Below are 16,694 nucleotides of genomic sequence, written 5' to 3' on the forward strand. Positions count from 1 at the left end.
GCCTGGTTGCTACAGTAACCGCAAAATGAAATTTAAGATCCTTACCAATTGGTTACAGATTTGAGTATGAAAACAATTGGGGTTTGTGCGCAAAGAGAAAATGCTTCTTTTGACATCAAGTTTGCGACAATCAGCCACCGGATGCCGGAATTATGGCCGGAAAATGGTGACGAAAATACTATTCCTTCTCTTCCCAGAGAGAAGGCAGAGAATTATAAAATCCAACTTTAATTTGAGTTTTGACGAAATCATTTACATAATATTAGCAATTGGTGCACTTACTTTTCTTCCTAGCACCTTTTGTAATGCTGCCCAAGAGCAGCTGCTCCCTGTACTACCACTTTAATTATAATATAAATTAGCTTTTTAAACCAAACAAAAAAAAGGATAATAAAGAAGGACTAATATCAAGAAAAGCATCAAGTTGCTTATTTTGACGGGGATGATTCCACTCACCTTAGACAAGTTGTTGCTAGTAAAAGCTTCAACTTTCTTTTCGGGTAACAGTTCCACACGGTTTCACAAGGCTTTTCAAATATGAATCAACTGATGCATCATCTTGTTCTGCTTAAAATTAAAATAGTCAAATTATTTATCTGTTAGCAGCCTCAATTTTCCCTTTCTGCTCACAGTCCAAATGAGAAGTCAAATGTTTTCCCAGTTCTTCTTCATCCTACTACTCTCTATCTGCAATAAAATGAATGATGCAATGGCAGCTAATTCCAGCAAATGTCTTGAGGATCAGAAGATGTTGCTGCTGCAGCTCAGAAATAATCTTACTTATAATTCTGAAGTATCCACCAAGCTGGTTAAGTGGGATCAGAGGATTGACTGCTGTCAATGGCAGGGCATCACCTGCAATGATGCAGGGCAAGTTATTGGTCTTGACCTTAGCTATGAATCGTTCTCGGGCAGTATCACCCCATTAGCAAATCTTAAGTTTCTCTCTGTTATCCGTCTTGATGTGAACAATTTATCTGCTCCAATTCCAGAGTTCTTTTTGGACTTCTCCAATCTGACTGTCTTGAGTTTATATTCCTGCAACTTGATAGGGGAAGTGCCTCAGAAGATATTCCAGGTATCAACTCTGCACACTATTAACTTAGCACAAAATGAAATGCTTGGAGGTTCTTTACCTCAATTTCCTTCAAATGGATCTCTACACACTCTGGATCTAAGCTACACAGGACTCTCAGGAAGTATACCCACGTCCATTGAGAACCTTAGCATGTTGTCGCATGTTGACCTTAGGTTATGTAATTTTACAGGTCCAATTCCATCTTCTATGGAAAATCTTACCCAGCTTTCTTATCTGGATTTCAACTGGAATAGCTTCACTGGTTCTTTCCCAACTTTTAAACTGTCCAAGAACCTCACTTATATAACCTCTGCTGGAAATAATTTGACAGAAATATCATCCGACTGGGAAGGCCATGAGAATCTTAAATATCTTGACTTGGGTAACAATTCACTTTCGGGGCTCATTCCAGCGTCATTGTTTTACCTACCCTCACTTGCGAGTTTATATCTGGCCAACAACAAATTTTCTGGCCAAATAACTGAATTACAAAATGTTACTTCTCCACTAGCAACTCTTGACTTGAGTGCCAACAAATTGGAAGGGCCAATACCTGAGTTCTTCTTTGAGCTACACGAGCTCGGAACTCTTAAACTTTCATCCAACAATTTCAGTGGAACTGTGCACTTGAAGAAGTTTACAAAGCTCAATAACCTTGGAAGCCTTGATCTATCCCACAACAGCTTATCAGTTATCACAAATATAAGTGAATCAGAACTTGCCTTGCTCCCCCAGCTTGGTGGTCTATTCTTGGTGTCGTGCAACCTGCAGAGTATCTCCTTCCTCAAGAACCAATCCAGGTTGCAGATGCTAGATCTCTCAAGCAGCCAACTTAGTGGTGAAATACCAAATTGGTTGTGGGAAATCAATGATGGATATCTACGTTTTCTGAATCTTTCTGGCAATCACTTCACACATTTTCAAGAGCCTTATAGATTTGGCATTCTAGATTTCCTTGATCTGCATTCAAATCTGCTCACTGGAGATATTCCACTACCACCAATAGAAGTTAAATACGTGGACTTCTCCAACAATAACTTTGCTACATTGATGCCACCTGACATTGGCAATTATCTTGAAATTGCTTGGTTCTTCTCAATTGCAAACAACCAAGTTATTGGCAATATCCCTTCTTCAATCTGCAAGGACAGATATCTTGAAGTACTTGATTTGTCTAACAATAGATTGAATGGCACAATACCACCATGTTTGGCAGAATTGAGCAGCACACTGAAAGTGTTGAACCTGGGGAAAAACAAACTTGCAGGAAATATACCTCGAAATATTTCTCATAATTGTCAGTTACGAAGCCTTGATCTCAGTCAGAATCTCTTATCAGGTCAGCTTCCTCGTTCTTTGTCCAACTGCACAAATCTAAAGCTAATGAATCTGGGAAACAACAAGATCAGGGATACCTTCCCCTGCTGGTTGAGGAACTTATCCAATTTGCGCGTACTTGCATTCCGCTTCAATCGTTTCCATGGGAACATTGATTGCTCTGGATTGAGTTCCAACTGGACAGCTCTTCAAATCATTGACCTAGCTTCCAATAATTTAGGGGGCATTCTATCCCGAAATTCATTCTTGGAGCTAAATGCAATGACCGTTGATCCAGCTATAGCGCATTCACACTTTGATTACTTGCATTTTGAGTCTGTATCGGTTAGGCCAATTTACTATCAGGATACAGTCGGTCTTTTTCTTAAAGGACAAAATGTTACATTGGCAAAGATCCCCGTCTTCTTCATCTCCATCGATTTTTCAAGTAACAATTTTGTGGGGGACATACCGGAGACAGTTGGAGATCTCAAATCACTTTATCTGCTGAATATTTCACACAACAATCTCACAGGTCAAATCACTCCAGCATTTGGAAATCTGAAGCAATTGGGATCACTGGACCTGTCATTCAACAATTTAGATGGAAATATCCCAGAAAAGCTTGCTAGCCTCACATTTCTTTCCGTCTTAAATTTATCATATAATGAACTGGTTGGAATGATACCACGAAGTACCCAATTTGATACCTTTGCGGAAAGTTTCAGAGGAAACAAGGGGCTATGCGGGTTTCAGCTGAATAGAACTTGCAAACATATTTCAGCAGTAGCACCTTCAGAGCCAGAATTTGAGGAGGAGAATTTAGTTTCAAGGACGGAGATTTATTTAAGCCTTATATTAGGATTTGCTGTTGGCATTGGGATCATCTTTCTACCACTTTTGTTCTCTAAAAGATGGAACCAGTCGTACAACAAACTAGTTGACAGATGGATTTTAAGGATATTTGAGCAACGAGATCAAGATGGAAGATCGAGTGAGAGCATTAGCGAACCATCTTGGAAGAAGACAACGGGGAAATCAACAGGCAGTCATTAGGTTCACGAAATGATTGTAGATAAAGGTTTATGTTTTGAAGCAATTGCAGTCCTTTTTTGCCAGAATAAAGAAACAGTCCCTTGTACATTCCTCCATCTTGTAATACTTCAGTATATAATTGTTTCCACTGTGAGTTATCAGTGTTTCGTAGTTGCTGGTCCATTCATTTTGATCGCTACTTATTAGATAGCAAAGTAGTTTGTCAACCCATAAGATAAAAGTTTAAATTTAAAAAGAAGCAATCTTGCTTTCTACTTTGTAATTGTAGAGAACATCAGTGATGATGGCAAGAATTAAGGACATAAAAGAGAAGTCCTAATTTTTAGAAGAGATTTTTGGGATGAAATTGCAGACATTCTCGGACATTAAAGAGATGACAAATTCTTTTAGGTATCTACAAATGTAAATAATACACTGCCTCATTTGATATATACTTGATGCTAGGATTCTGTATATACTATTATTTAAAAATGATCAACTTATGAAAGTTTCCTTAAATGAAATCCATTCAGAATTTTTTTTCCTAATTCTTGGCATTTAATAAAGTGAAAATCCCACTTTATACCTATTAAGCCCAAACTATTTACCTTTTAATACCCATGCCCAAACTATTTACCCTGCCTACCCAGTCGGCCCAATTTATTTACCCGACCCCCATATTTCACGCGGCCCAATCTACCCATCTCTCCTTATCTTCGATCTAGCCCACCTATTTCACCCGGCACAAGCTTCCCACGCTTTTCTTCGTTCTTTAACGGTTAACAAGTAGACTAGAGTACAGTTTCCAAATCTCCATAGCCAACCAATGAGAACGCAAAATTCACCCACATTCGAGTTTTTAATTTTTTTTTTTTCCGATTTCGTTCTATCTCTTCGTCTAGTACCTATTTTTGGGTGACATTTTTGCTTTGAGTGAAATTTTTGCTTCTGAAAGTACATTTTAGTGAAAGTGGGTTTTCAAAATCATAGGATTTTTGTGTTTTTCTTTGTACTTTTGTGAATCAATGTCTATGGGTTGTTGTTTTCTCTATGGGTCGGACGCATTGTGCGCGTAGATGGTGGCGCCGTGGACAATATCATTCTTCAACACAAGTAGCTGTTGAATCCGTTGCCTCAGCCATGTCTGTTCCTTGTTTTTCCTTATTTTCTGATTCTCAGTCTCTATTTAGTCGTAACACTAGCAGTAGTAATGTTGAAAACACAACTGAAAATGTAGAATTAGAGGGTGGAAAAGGCAACAATATTAATGCTTCGTCAGTCGATGAAACTCCATACCTGTCATTACCCTACACAAATTCCGAACCAGTCATAGGAGGTGTTCCTGTGACTGATAAGAGAAAAGGTAAAGTTGTTGAGGATTCTGAGTTAGGGGGAAGCCGACATGAATCCGTGTCTAAAACAGAGACTCAACCAGTAGATGTTGATTGTAGCGATGACTCTCAGTTAAAGAAGAAAAAAATTGGTATCGCACTCAAGAAGGTAATTTTCTTACAATTATGATCGTTGAGATTTTTAATGTATAATACATTGTTATTTTTTGATTTCCTGTTATGCTTTTGTATTATATTATAGTTATAGTCAGTTGTGTTAATTTTAAGTGAATTCTATTTCTTCAAGTTCATTCTGTACATTTAAGAGAACTGTTGTAAATTTATTACGATTTCCATTTATCTATTTATTCCAGCTATCCGTTTCATCAATGTTCAGTGCGTCGTAATAGTGTTAATAGCTGTCAAAATCCATCACTAGATGATTAACTAAGAGAAAATCAAGTACCAACGAATTTTAAATTTTTGGGTGAAGTTCATTTGAGATGTTCTATGTGTATGTTTCTGTGATATTAGCAAAATTTAGGCATATTATTCTACTTAGAAGAAGTAAAAGATATCATTTTGTATACATTGGGTTTGAGCGTGAAGGAATTGAGTGATCTTTTCTAGTATATTGTACAGACCAGTTAATTTTCAATAATGAGCTTGTTAATTTTGGATGGCATATTTGTCTTTGCTATTAGTTTCTCAATGTTTTTGAATCAGTATAGACAGATTAAATTAATGTTCTGCTGGAGGTTTAAAAAGGGTCACTGATTCAGTAGTTGTTGTAGTCAACCATATTTATTGAAGCCAGAGCTGCTCTGTGTGATTTCTGATTTTCAGTTTTGCATTAGATGGTTTTGTACATGATTTAGTATTTAGCCAGTTGACAATGGTGGAGAGAAGCATGGAAGGAATGGGACCGTGTAAGTTAGGAGTGCAGAATGAGCGTTTCTTTATAGGTGGCATTGTGTGGATAGGGTCAATGAGCGAGAAGCGCTGGTACTGTAGCATAAGTTCCTTGTCGAATATTAGCTATCTTGTAGTGCAATTTGATGTGAGTTTATACTATTCTTTTACTTCCTTAGTAATCTCAAGAATATGTAAGATGAAAAGTATTTTGCTACTATCCTCTAAAATATGTATTTGATAGAATAGTTTCCGGATACTGTAGATTTAATCGCTAAGTTTCTTTTGGCTTTCCCTCCCTAGTAATATTGAATATGCATCTTCAAATGAAACAACTTAAAGTAAGTTTATGCATTGATGGTCACTTAGTATTGCTGTAAATTGTTCCCATACTATTTTCCTTTTGTTTCCTTATAAGTAAAATTTGTAGTTACCAGAAATTAGTTAGTAGAATTGTATACCCTGCTGGTATAGTTATATGTCGTGTTGGTATCGTATGGTAGTTGTAATATTTTTAGTTGGTTTAGTTTCATTTTAAGTGAATTCTATTTCTGAAATTATTTTATATGAACATGTTTTGCAGTGTTGGGATTTCCTTGTGCCTATGGACTTAGATTATAAACCAAAGGTTGATTGGGATACCAACTGCCATGTTATTCATCAATTGAAAGCGAATTTATCAAAGAGGCAACTTCGACTATTTAAGAAAACATGCTTTGGCTATTTTTTGGATCTGCCACAAGTTATTGTGCAGATTCGGGTTATGCACCATTTGCTTATTAGAGAAGTACATTATGAGGTGAAAAATGAGATGCGGTTTGTAGTGAATAATTCTAGGTTGTGCTTTGGCTTGGGTGAATTTGCACTTGTTACTGGGTTGAAATGTAAGGGTGATACAAGTATAGAGAGCATAGCAGAGAATAGGTTGATTTCAAAATATTTTGGGACTGCATCCGTGACGTTTGCCCAAATAGCAGACTGTTTTAAGAAGAAGAAATGAGAAACAGATGATGATGCGTTGAAGATAGCAGTTCTTTATTTTGTGAACAACTTCTTACTTTCTCAACTCAAAACAAAGGTTATTTCACGATCTTACATTGACTTGATTGAGTGCGGTGATTTTAATAATTATCCCTGGGGTATAGATGTTTATAAAGCTACAATTGACTCGTGTTCCAACAAGTTTCAATATAAGCCTTCTTTTTATAGACTCAGTGGCTTCCCGTTGGCTTTACAGACTTGGTTGTATGAATGCTGCCCAAGTTTGGATGGTCACTTTGCTGATCATCTTGGAAACAAACTTCCACGAATTTTGAATTGGGTAGTCATGGGTCAAATACCGAATGAACGAGTTGGTTTTAAGGGTGTTAAACGGGTGGGCCAGGCCGGGCCGTGTTGCTATTTTTTGGACCCGTACGGGTTACGGTCCGGGCCGGTTACGGGTTGGGGCTTAACGGGTTTAACGGGTTCGGGTTCATCCGGGTAAAAATTGAACCGTACGGGTTACAGGTTGAGGGGGTCGGGCCGGACCGGGTTTAGTGTATTTTTTATTTTTTTTGTATTTTGTATAACTATTGTAAGTTATATTAATACTTTGTATTAATTTAAAGATTACAAGTTATATTAATACAAAATTATTAATATAAATTGCAAGTACTACATTTATTTCAAAATTCAAAATTAAAGTTTGCATTTAAAAAGTAAATTAACAAAAAATAGTAAAACTAAATTTTCATGCATAATAAATTAACAATACTTCAAATTAATCTAACAAACTAAAATATTAAGCATAAATACGTCTAATAATTTTAAAATAACACAAATTGTCTTAAAATTTTAAATACGAATTTCCGGAGGACGCTCAAGACAATACTTGATATGCCTCCTTAAACTGCCTGTGCCAGACTCTGAACGAAAATTTAAGACTTGACCACAGTTCTTGCACTTTACTTTCTGACCTTCTTCATTTTCTTCTACCACCTCAAAGTGTTGCCAAACATATGAGCACACTCTAGAAGTACGAGGCATGATTTAAATTGAATTGAGAATTGAGAATTTGAGATTGAGACTTGAAAGCTTGAAAATTGGAGAATGAGAGAAACTGAGATTGGGAAATGAGAGTTGAGTGAAGAAATGAAGAAGAGGGGGTGTATTTATAGTTTTAGAGAAGGTTAATTTTGTAAATTGAAAAAAGGTTAAATTTTAAAGAAAAAAGAGGCTATTAATGCAATTAACCCGTTGGGCAACGGATCCGTGCCAGGTCTTACCGTTGCCAACGGTTAGGGGGCCCACTTAATTCAAAAAATTAAAAAAAAAACAAAAAAACGATTGTACCGGGCCGGGCCGGACCGGTTTAATCGGTACACAGTACTATTCACATGGACCGGGTTTGACCGGTCCGGTTAACCGTTACCAAAATTTAAACGGACCAACCCCCTCTACCCCTCCTACCCAGCCCCACCCGGCCCCCTATGTACCGGGCCGGTCCGGTTTCGATTTTAACCGGTCTGGGCCGGTCCGGTTACGAGTCAACCCGGCCCGTTAAACACCTTTAGTTGCTTTGCAAATGTGTAGCTTGAAATGCGAGTAGGTAATTTTCTCATAGTTTTATTGCCTCTCTTAATGTTTTGGTACAGTAGTTTAGTCACAGTTGTAGCAATATCCCAATTCAGTGATATGCTCTGTTGGTATACATGTATACTATATTGGTATCATGTATACTATATCCCAGTTCAGTGATATACTCTGCTGGTATACATGTATACTATATTGGTATCATATGATAATAGGGATCTTTTATCTTTCCATACTTTATTATCATTTCTATTTCTAACTAGTGTGCTTAATAATTGCAGTTAAAGAACATCACCCCAACTGATGATGAGAAACAACTATTTGATGTACGTAGTCTAAACTTTGAAATTGAAGTTGAGTGCACTGATAGTCAGCCCGATAACTTTCAGGTTTTTGGCACTCAATTACCAAAGACACAAAGTATGCATGAAAGTACTGGAGGTGATTCTCAACCTACCAATGCTGAGGTAATGAAAGAGTTACAAGCTTTGAAGCTTTTTGTAGAGACCAAGTTTGAGGAGGTGCTTGCAGCTATTGGTAGGCAGTCAATGAAACTAGAGGGAAATTCAGCGGTATTGATCTTTTATATAATATAATGCTATAGTATATTGTTCAAAGATGCAATATATGCTTATAGGATACTATTCCATTCTTTACTTTTAGTGCACATAGTATTCTTGTAATATACATAATACTAAAGTTGTTAGTTTCTCATTTTCAGCATAAGCAATAGGATAATGATCCTGACTTTCGTGAGATGCATAATGATTATGACCAGTTTGAAAGTGGCCACGTTGGGAATGATCCTGTAGTTCTTGGAGATAGCACGCCCAAAGCGCCTTCTACTATGTAAATCATAGATTTGATTGATTTTTTTTACTGTTGTTTTTTGAAAATAGTACTCTTGCTTATACTTTTATATGTTTGGTATCTGGTTTTGGTGGGGTTGGTCAAGATGGAGGTGCCACTGGTGTCAATGTGAAGAACTTCACAGCAAGTGATGGTGTAGTTAATGATGATTTTGGCTTAGATTCTAACTTTAAACTGTCTGCATCTGCAATTGATCAAATCACCGCCATAACACAACAAGCAACATATAAGCAGTCATCTCATGATGTTAAAAAGTCGGGTCCTGCTCCACTGCTATCAGGAATCCCTGTACAGACACGAGCATATGTTGTTATTGAGTCTAATACTGCTCCACAGGGTACGATGTTGATGTTACTAATTCTGTAGTTTGTATGTAAATGATAGGTTCTTGATAGTTTTTAAATTTTTATTTAAGTAGTGATGCTGATAATGCTTTTATGTGTTCAGCATGTCGGGTTGATGGTGTTGATCAAGTGGATGTTGGTGGTAGTAATGTGAATTTGCCTTCTGGTAATATCTTCTATATTTAACTTTTCATTCTTTTTTTCTAAATTTATTAACTTTGTATATTTATTTATTCACTAGCATTTTCTAATTTAAGCTCCATGTCGACACTGGGGTGATCTTCACTTGGATTCTGATTTTGAATATACTGATTCTCAACTTGATCTAATTGCTGTCATTACACAAGGAGGGAGACGTAATGTAAATCAATCTGGAAATGAACTAACAACTCGTGTTGTAAATAAGTCTAAACCTGATCAGTCGGTATCAAGAAGTATTGTCCAGATACAAATAGACGTTGAAACTACTCCTGCAGGTTTCGCACGGAGAAGGCGCCCCGCAACTGTAAAACAGTCGCCGTATAGGAATGACTGGCAATCTGGTGTTAGTGCAGTTGGGGGATCCTCGAAGGTTATCAAAGGAAGATTTCTATTTGTAAATGACATTTCAGAGACTGTTTATTTTAAGCTTACGACTGCATTCTCAAACTTTGTTGAAGCAAACATGCAATTGGGAAAGTGCGTATTCGTTTCCATGTACTTTTGTTTTCATTTTTTCTTAATGTTTGTTGTTATATTTCTTATCCATATCTTCTTTTATACAAAATAGGGAAGTGTATTTATCCGGTGATCAAAAGCTAGAGCCTTATTTTGACTTTGAAGTTGAACAGATTGATGATAAGACGTTTTTCCATACCTTAAACTATTCTGGCAGGCCGCTCTCTAGTTCGGTATGTGTACTTCTTTTTATTTTTGTTGTTGTAGTAGTTCATTCATATTGTTAGTGGTAGTCATGTTTTCTTCCTCTCTTTTTTGCAGCACTTGAATATTATATTCTACTATCTTAGGAAGAAGGCGAAATATGGAATTAATATGCCAATCAAAGTCACAACTACAGATACTCTTTTTAATAATATCATTCAAAGGGTTTTCACAGAATTTGTAAAAGGTGGCAAACAAGATCATTTGATTGATAGATCAGACGATATCATGGAGTACATGAAAGGATTTAGGATGCATTGCAACACTCCATGGCACCAGGTTGATCATGTCATTTTTCCAATTAATTTGGCAGAAATTTGGCATTGGATATTGGGGTGTGTGTCATTCCACAAGAGATGTTTTTACGTATATGACTCGCTACGTAGTCGGAAGCACAAAAAAGCTATTCAAAAAGTGGCAGAGGCTTATGCTGTGTTGATCCCCCTATTTCTAGTTAGTATTGAATTTTATAACCAAAGAAGTGACATTGTAGTAGAAAATGGTCTGCACATGGGAAAAATGTTCACTGATCCTTTTGAGATTGAACTGATTACAAATCTGTCAACACAACAAAATTCGTAAGAATAGTTACTTTTTTTTTATTTTGTTTTCCTCATTCATATTAACATTTTCACTTCTAATTGATTTTTATAGTCTATTCATTTGTTTTATTCCAGATATTGTGGAGTATATGTTGCTTGCTTTGCTGAGTATATTATTGAAGATCTTCCAATCCGTGTTGCTAATTTTGATGTGGATGGTCTTCGAGCTAGGTTTGGTATACTGTTGTGGCACTATGGGAGGAACAAGCAGTTGCATGGTGAATCAAGTGAATTCGAAGCTCCAGTAGCACCTAAAAAGACTCGTGGAAAGAAATGCAAGAAGTAGTATACATCTCTTTTTGGTTTTAGTTAATCGTATCATGAAAACTTTGCAGGATTTTAATAGTTTTTGATGAAGTATGGTATTATTAGTAGTAAATGACCTTCTGCTGATTCAAGACTGTAAGAAACTTGTGCCTTTATAAAATATTTCCAGCTGCTAATGTTTCTTTTATCATATTTAATTATTCTGGTTCAGAATATGTGGTATAGATTTCTTCAAGTACATGGGGGTTATCAGTTTAGTTATGTCTCTTGATGCTGAAAATTTGCTGATTTTGTTTCTGATTTCAGCTTGTTTTATTAGGCTTTTCTTAGGCTTCTTCCATAAAGTTGTTAGTTTATTAGGATGTCGAGGTCCATTCCTTTGACAGAGGGTAAGATTTAATGGATTCTGCAAGTGAAAATTAGGGGCAGATGAAGCGAACACTTCCAACAACATACAAAGTAGTTGTGATAGAAGTTAAATGATCTGCTTTCGAATGTGATGATGGTCTAAGCTTTAATGTTCATCTGTAGATTTAGCATAGATGGTGTATTAGTGTAGTAGAATTATATACCAATCAGGTATACTGATATACCATTTGGGTATCATGTTGTATTTGACTCACCTTTCTTCCTTCAACAACTAGATGTAAGTACTGACATGAGTTCCAAAGCGTTCGCATTTTGGGTATCACGTTGTATCTGGTGCACCATTTATATTTCTGCGCATATTTTGTTTTAGCTATATTAGTGCAATACCAATATATACCAGCGAGGTATACAAATATAACATTTGGGTATCACCTTATATTAATGTACCTGATGATGTACAATAACTGCATGTAAATGGCTTCCAATTTCTTATACTTCAATACAGACATGAGCTGCAAAGCGTGCCCATTTTGTTAACAAAGTATGTACAAATGTTGCATTTGCAACACCACTTCTATTTCTACACATATTTTGATACTAATAAGATATACAGATATACCAATAAGGTATACAAATATACCACTTGGGTATCACATATATATTTTAGCATCTTTTTTCCTGCAGCAACTAGATGTAAATGCATCCCACTTTTATATACTAAAATAGAAAATAAATAGATTCTTATTGAAAATACAAATAGCCATATAAATTTGTTGCCAAAAAGTAATTTCTCAAAGAATCATCATACCAAATATATGTCTAATGCAAGAAATGTATTTTATTTTTTTGCAATTCAAATGCTATGATTCTACGATATATGAGTTCTATAAAAACATTAAAGCATTATATCAATATCTCTTTGGAATATTTCGGCATGTTCTCCGGTTGTGTCCTTTTCTCCCGCATAGTGCACATGTAAATGTATTTCCTTCCCAGCCTCCTATGCCTCTCTTCTTTTTAGCTCTTCCTGGTTTGATTTTTCCTTTTGGTGGCAGTACCACCTGCGAAGAGACATCTTCTGGATTTTGCCACATTGTTTCATCAGGCAATGGATTTACTGGTATCTCATTTGTTTTCAGCAAGTAGTCTATGCTGTAGTAATCCGAGCAATACTTGTATGAATCCATATGGAATTTTTGTATAACTACCATTGCATGTGGACATGGAATATCGTCTAGCTGAAACCTCCCACAAGTGCAATTTTTTTCATGTAGGCGCACCATATTTCTTGTTTGGCCATCAATTACTAAATGTAAGAATTTAGTTGATGGCAACACCTAGTATAATTTTAATTAAGAAAAGTCATTAGCTATATGAAGTAATAGTATTTCTTAAATAACAATATTCTGTTGTTTAGTGAAATCATTAAGGTAAAAAGGTAAAAATATAGTACATGCAGTGTTTTTATGATTTTGAAAATGCATACCGTCATCGTCTGTGATAAGATAGTATTATCTGCCAATATTTTTTCATACTTTGCACCAATCTTCATAAATGATTCCGCTGCATCCTTCTGATTGGTGTAATTCCATTTTTGAATCAATGTTGTCATAAAGTCAAGCAAATTCACAACTGGGAGGTCTCTTGCGTGCTTGTTTGCTGCATTTACTGATTCCGCAATATTTGATGTCATGGTCATGGTTCTATTTGCCTTAGAATGCGCCCGAAACCATTTATCATATCCAATATCCATCAGGTATGTTTTCACTCTACTATCAATAGCTTCTAACTCTACCATATGCCTGTTGAATTCTTCAACAGTGTATGCTCTTACTAACGCAAAATATACTTCTTTGATTTGTTTTTGGCTCTTCCTGAAGTTTGTCGTTATGTTGTTCCACAAATGGAACATACATGCACAATGAGGGACTTCTGGATAGACAATTGAAGTTGCTTTCCATATAGCATCATGCCTGTCTGATACAATGTACATTCCCTCTCTTTGTCCATAGGTTTCTCTGAACTGCACAAAGAACCATTCCCACGATGCATCATTTTCCGAATCAACAATTGCATATGCAAGGGGTAGAATTTGTCCTGTAAACCCAAAGAACAAAATATCAATTACAACACACTATATTAATTTAGCATTTCATATAGTAGTATAGTCATAGGTAGGTGCATGTGTGTAACAAAACAACTATATACTCTGTTGGTATACTTGTATACCATACTGGTATCATATAATATTTGCAAATATTTTTTTTCTTTAACTGAATGTAATTGGATTGTACACAAAATATTAATTTAGTATTTCATATAGTAGTATAGTCATAGGTACGTGCAGGTGTATATCAAAACAACTATATACTCTGTTGGTATACTTGTATACCATACTGGTTTCATATAATATTTGAAAATATTTTTTGTTTCTTTAACTGAATGTAATTGTATTGTACACAAAATATTAATTTAGCATTTCATATAGTAGTATAGTCATAAGTAGGTGCAGGTGTGTAGCAAAACAACTATATACTCTGTTGGTATACTTGTATACCATACTGGTATCATATAATATTTGAAAATATTTTTTGTTTCTTTAACTGAATGTAATTGGATTGTACACAAAATATTAATTTAGAATTTCATATAGTAGTATAGTTATAGGTACGCGCATGTGTGTAGCAAAACAACTATATACTCTGTTGGTATACTTGTATACCATACTGGTATCATATAATATTTGAAAATGTTTTTTGTTTCTGTAACTGAATGTAATTGGATTGTATTCATACCCTCCGCGTCTTGCGTGGAAGCCACGAATATGGTCCCTCTATATGTTGACTTTAAAAAACGTCCATCAACTACAACTGTTGGCCTATAATAGACCCATCCTCTAATCGATGCATATATAGCTATGAATGCATACAAGAAGCTCCTATCTCCTTCAGTGTGTAGTCGTGTCACTGATCCTGGGTTAGTGTACTCTAACATATAAAGATATGTTTGCATTTTCTTGTATGATTCACTTGGTGATCGTCTCAATAATTGCATTGCTTTTTCTTTTGATCTCCATGTTTGCATGTAGCTTAAGTCCATACCATATGCTTTTTGGATGTCTCTCTGGATATCTGTTGGTGTATATATGGTTTTTGGGTCTACAAGTTTATCTTGTACCACAGCTGCAACAAAAGTTGAGACAACTTGCTTTTGTGAACAAAATCTCTTATCAGTTAAACAATTGTGGACATAATTGAAATCCGTCACTTTGAAAAGATTTGATGCTCGCAGGCTTGATGCTTTAAGTCTCCAAGTGCATCTTTCATCCACGCATTCAAGGATATACCTGTTTATAATACAAATACAGTTATGTATAATGTTTTATTGATAAAAAACACACACAAAAATTCGTACAATTATATACTTACATGGTATACTCTGTTGGTATACTTATATACTGTATCAGTATCATATTTTGCTGATAAAAAATATAGACAAAGCAACACAATTCTATACTCACATAGTATACTGATTTAGCATACATATATACTATATTGGTATTATGTTTTACTGATAATAACAAAGACAAACCAATACAGTTATATAGTCGCATAGTATACTGATATAACATACTTATATACTATACCAGTATCACTGATAAAAAACACAGACAAACTAATACAATTCCATACTCGCATAGTATACTGATTTAGCATACTTATATACTATATAGGTATCACATAGTTTTTTACATGCAGACGGACCTTCTTGGGCATGATTTATGAACCCGATATTGACATTTTTCTCTAACAACATACTGTTTCATAACGAGAGCCAACAGGTTCTTGTCTTCATAAATTTGTCCCTTTTCAACATTTTGATGAAATTGATCAGTTATGATGTTTGCATCATCAAGTTCTAAAATGGCGTCATCTGCTTCTTGCACATCAAACGTAGTAATCATATCAGTGCTTTCAAATTGTGCAATTTCTGATGAAATTGGAGCAACATCGAAACTGGAGGTGCTTGCAGCTATAGTGTTTTTAGCAAACGACACACACAGGGGAAGTGTTGTCATCCCTGCATTTGATTTTTTCAATTCCATGTAAACACTAACACTCATATCGCTGCAAATTGTAATTGGTGGATATCCTTGAGCAATAGCATACTGAATAACTATTGTTTTACTGTCCTTTTGCAGTTGCTTTGTAATTTCTCTGAGAAGTTGTTCAAATTTCCAAGAGGTCTTTATTAGAATTGCATCAACATGAAAATTTATGAAATTATTGTTATCATCCCATTCTCCACTATGCTGCAGCAAAATTGGAATATTTTCCATGATTCTGAAGTTATAATCACTTTTATGTCTTGAATCTCAACAATGCAAATTTCAACAGTGTTCGAAATCAATAGTGTTCGAAATCAAAAGTGTTCGAAATTTCAACAGTATATAGCTGCAACAGATTTTTCGAAATCAAACCTCTAGATCTCCAGATCTCCAAACCTAGATTAGAATTTTCAGCTAAAATTCAGAAGTTTAGCTCCGAAATCAAAATCAAAACAACAGCGAAATCAAAATCTAAAAAAAACAGCGAAATCAAAATCCGAAAAGAAGATGCGAATCAACAACTTCGATCTATTTTTTCACACTTAGTGATCTTCAAATTAGGGAATATCAGTGGAAATCTCAATTTTGTGCGCTGATTTTCTGAAATTTTGAACAGCTTTTGCGTTTTTATAGGTAGGGCATTAAGCGTGGGGTAGTTATTTTGATATTCCCGTTTATTTATTAAATGGGTAGGAGATTGTAATTATTTAGTGGGTAAATTTCTTTAATGGATAAGACATGGCAAATAGTTTCACTTTTATCGGTAATCCTGTCTTTTCCCCTTTAATAAAGTTACCTCATAGTTTTAAATTCTGCTTCAAAACTGAATATGGAAACATCAAGCAAAAAATATACTAGGTTTCTGTAAGACTGTAACATAGCTTAAACCGTAGGCCTTTTAATCAAGCAAATTTAAGCGTTTCTCTAATAGAAACTTGAAGCAAAAGTAAGAAAATAAAGCATATA

General features: G+C 35.4%; 2 protein-coding genes across 2 annotated transcripts; one reads left to right on the forward strand and one right to left on the reverse strand.

Annotated features, from left to right (window-relative positions):
- Positions 1–697: 697 nt before the first annotated feature.
- LOC104218782 (receptor-like protein 32) lies at positions 698–3,451 on the forward strand. The gene has a single exon (XM_009769365.2). The coding sequence runs from the start codon at positions 698–700 to the stop codon at positions 3,449–3,451; it is 2,754 nt and encodes a 917-aa protein (XP_009767667.2).
- A 9,077-nt stretch (positions 3,452–12,528) lies between these two features.
- Positions 12,529–15,959, reverse strand: LOC138875368 (uncharacterized). Its single transcript, XM_070154196.1, has 4 exons — positions 15,439–15,959; positions 14,416–14,966; positions 13,107–13,717; positions 12,529–12,957 (listed from the first exon to the last, which is right to left on the reverse strand). The coding sequence occupies exons 1-4, from the start codon at positions 15,957–15,959 to the stop codon at positions 12,529–12,531; spliced, it is 2,112 nt and encodes a 703-aa protein (XP_070010297.1).
- Between the last annotated feature and the right edge of the window lie 735 nt (positions 15,960–16,694).

The sequence above is a fragment of the Nicotiana sylvestris genome, chromosome 1 (assembly GCF_000393655.2).
Source record: "Nicotiana sylvestris chromosome 1, ASM39365v2, whole genome shotgun sequence".
NCBI lineage: Eukaryota > Viridiplantae > Streptophyta > Magnoliopsida > Solanales > Solanaceae > Nicotiana > Nicotiana sylvestris.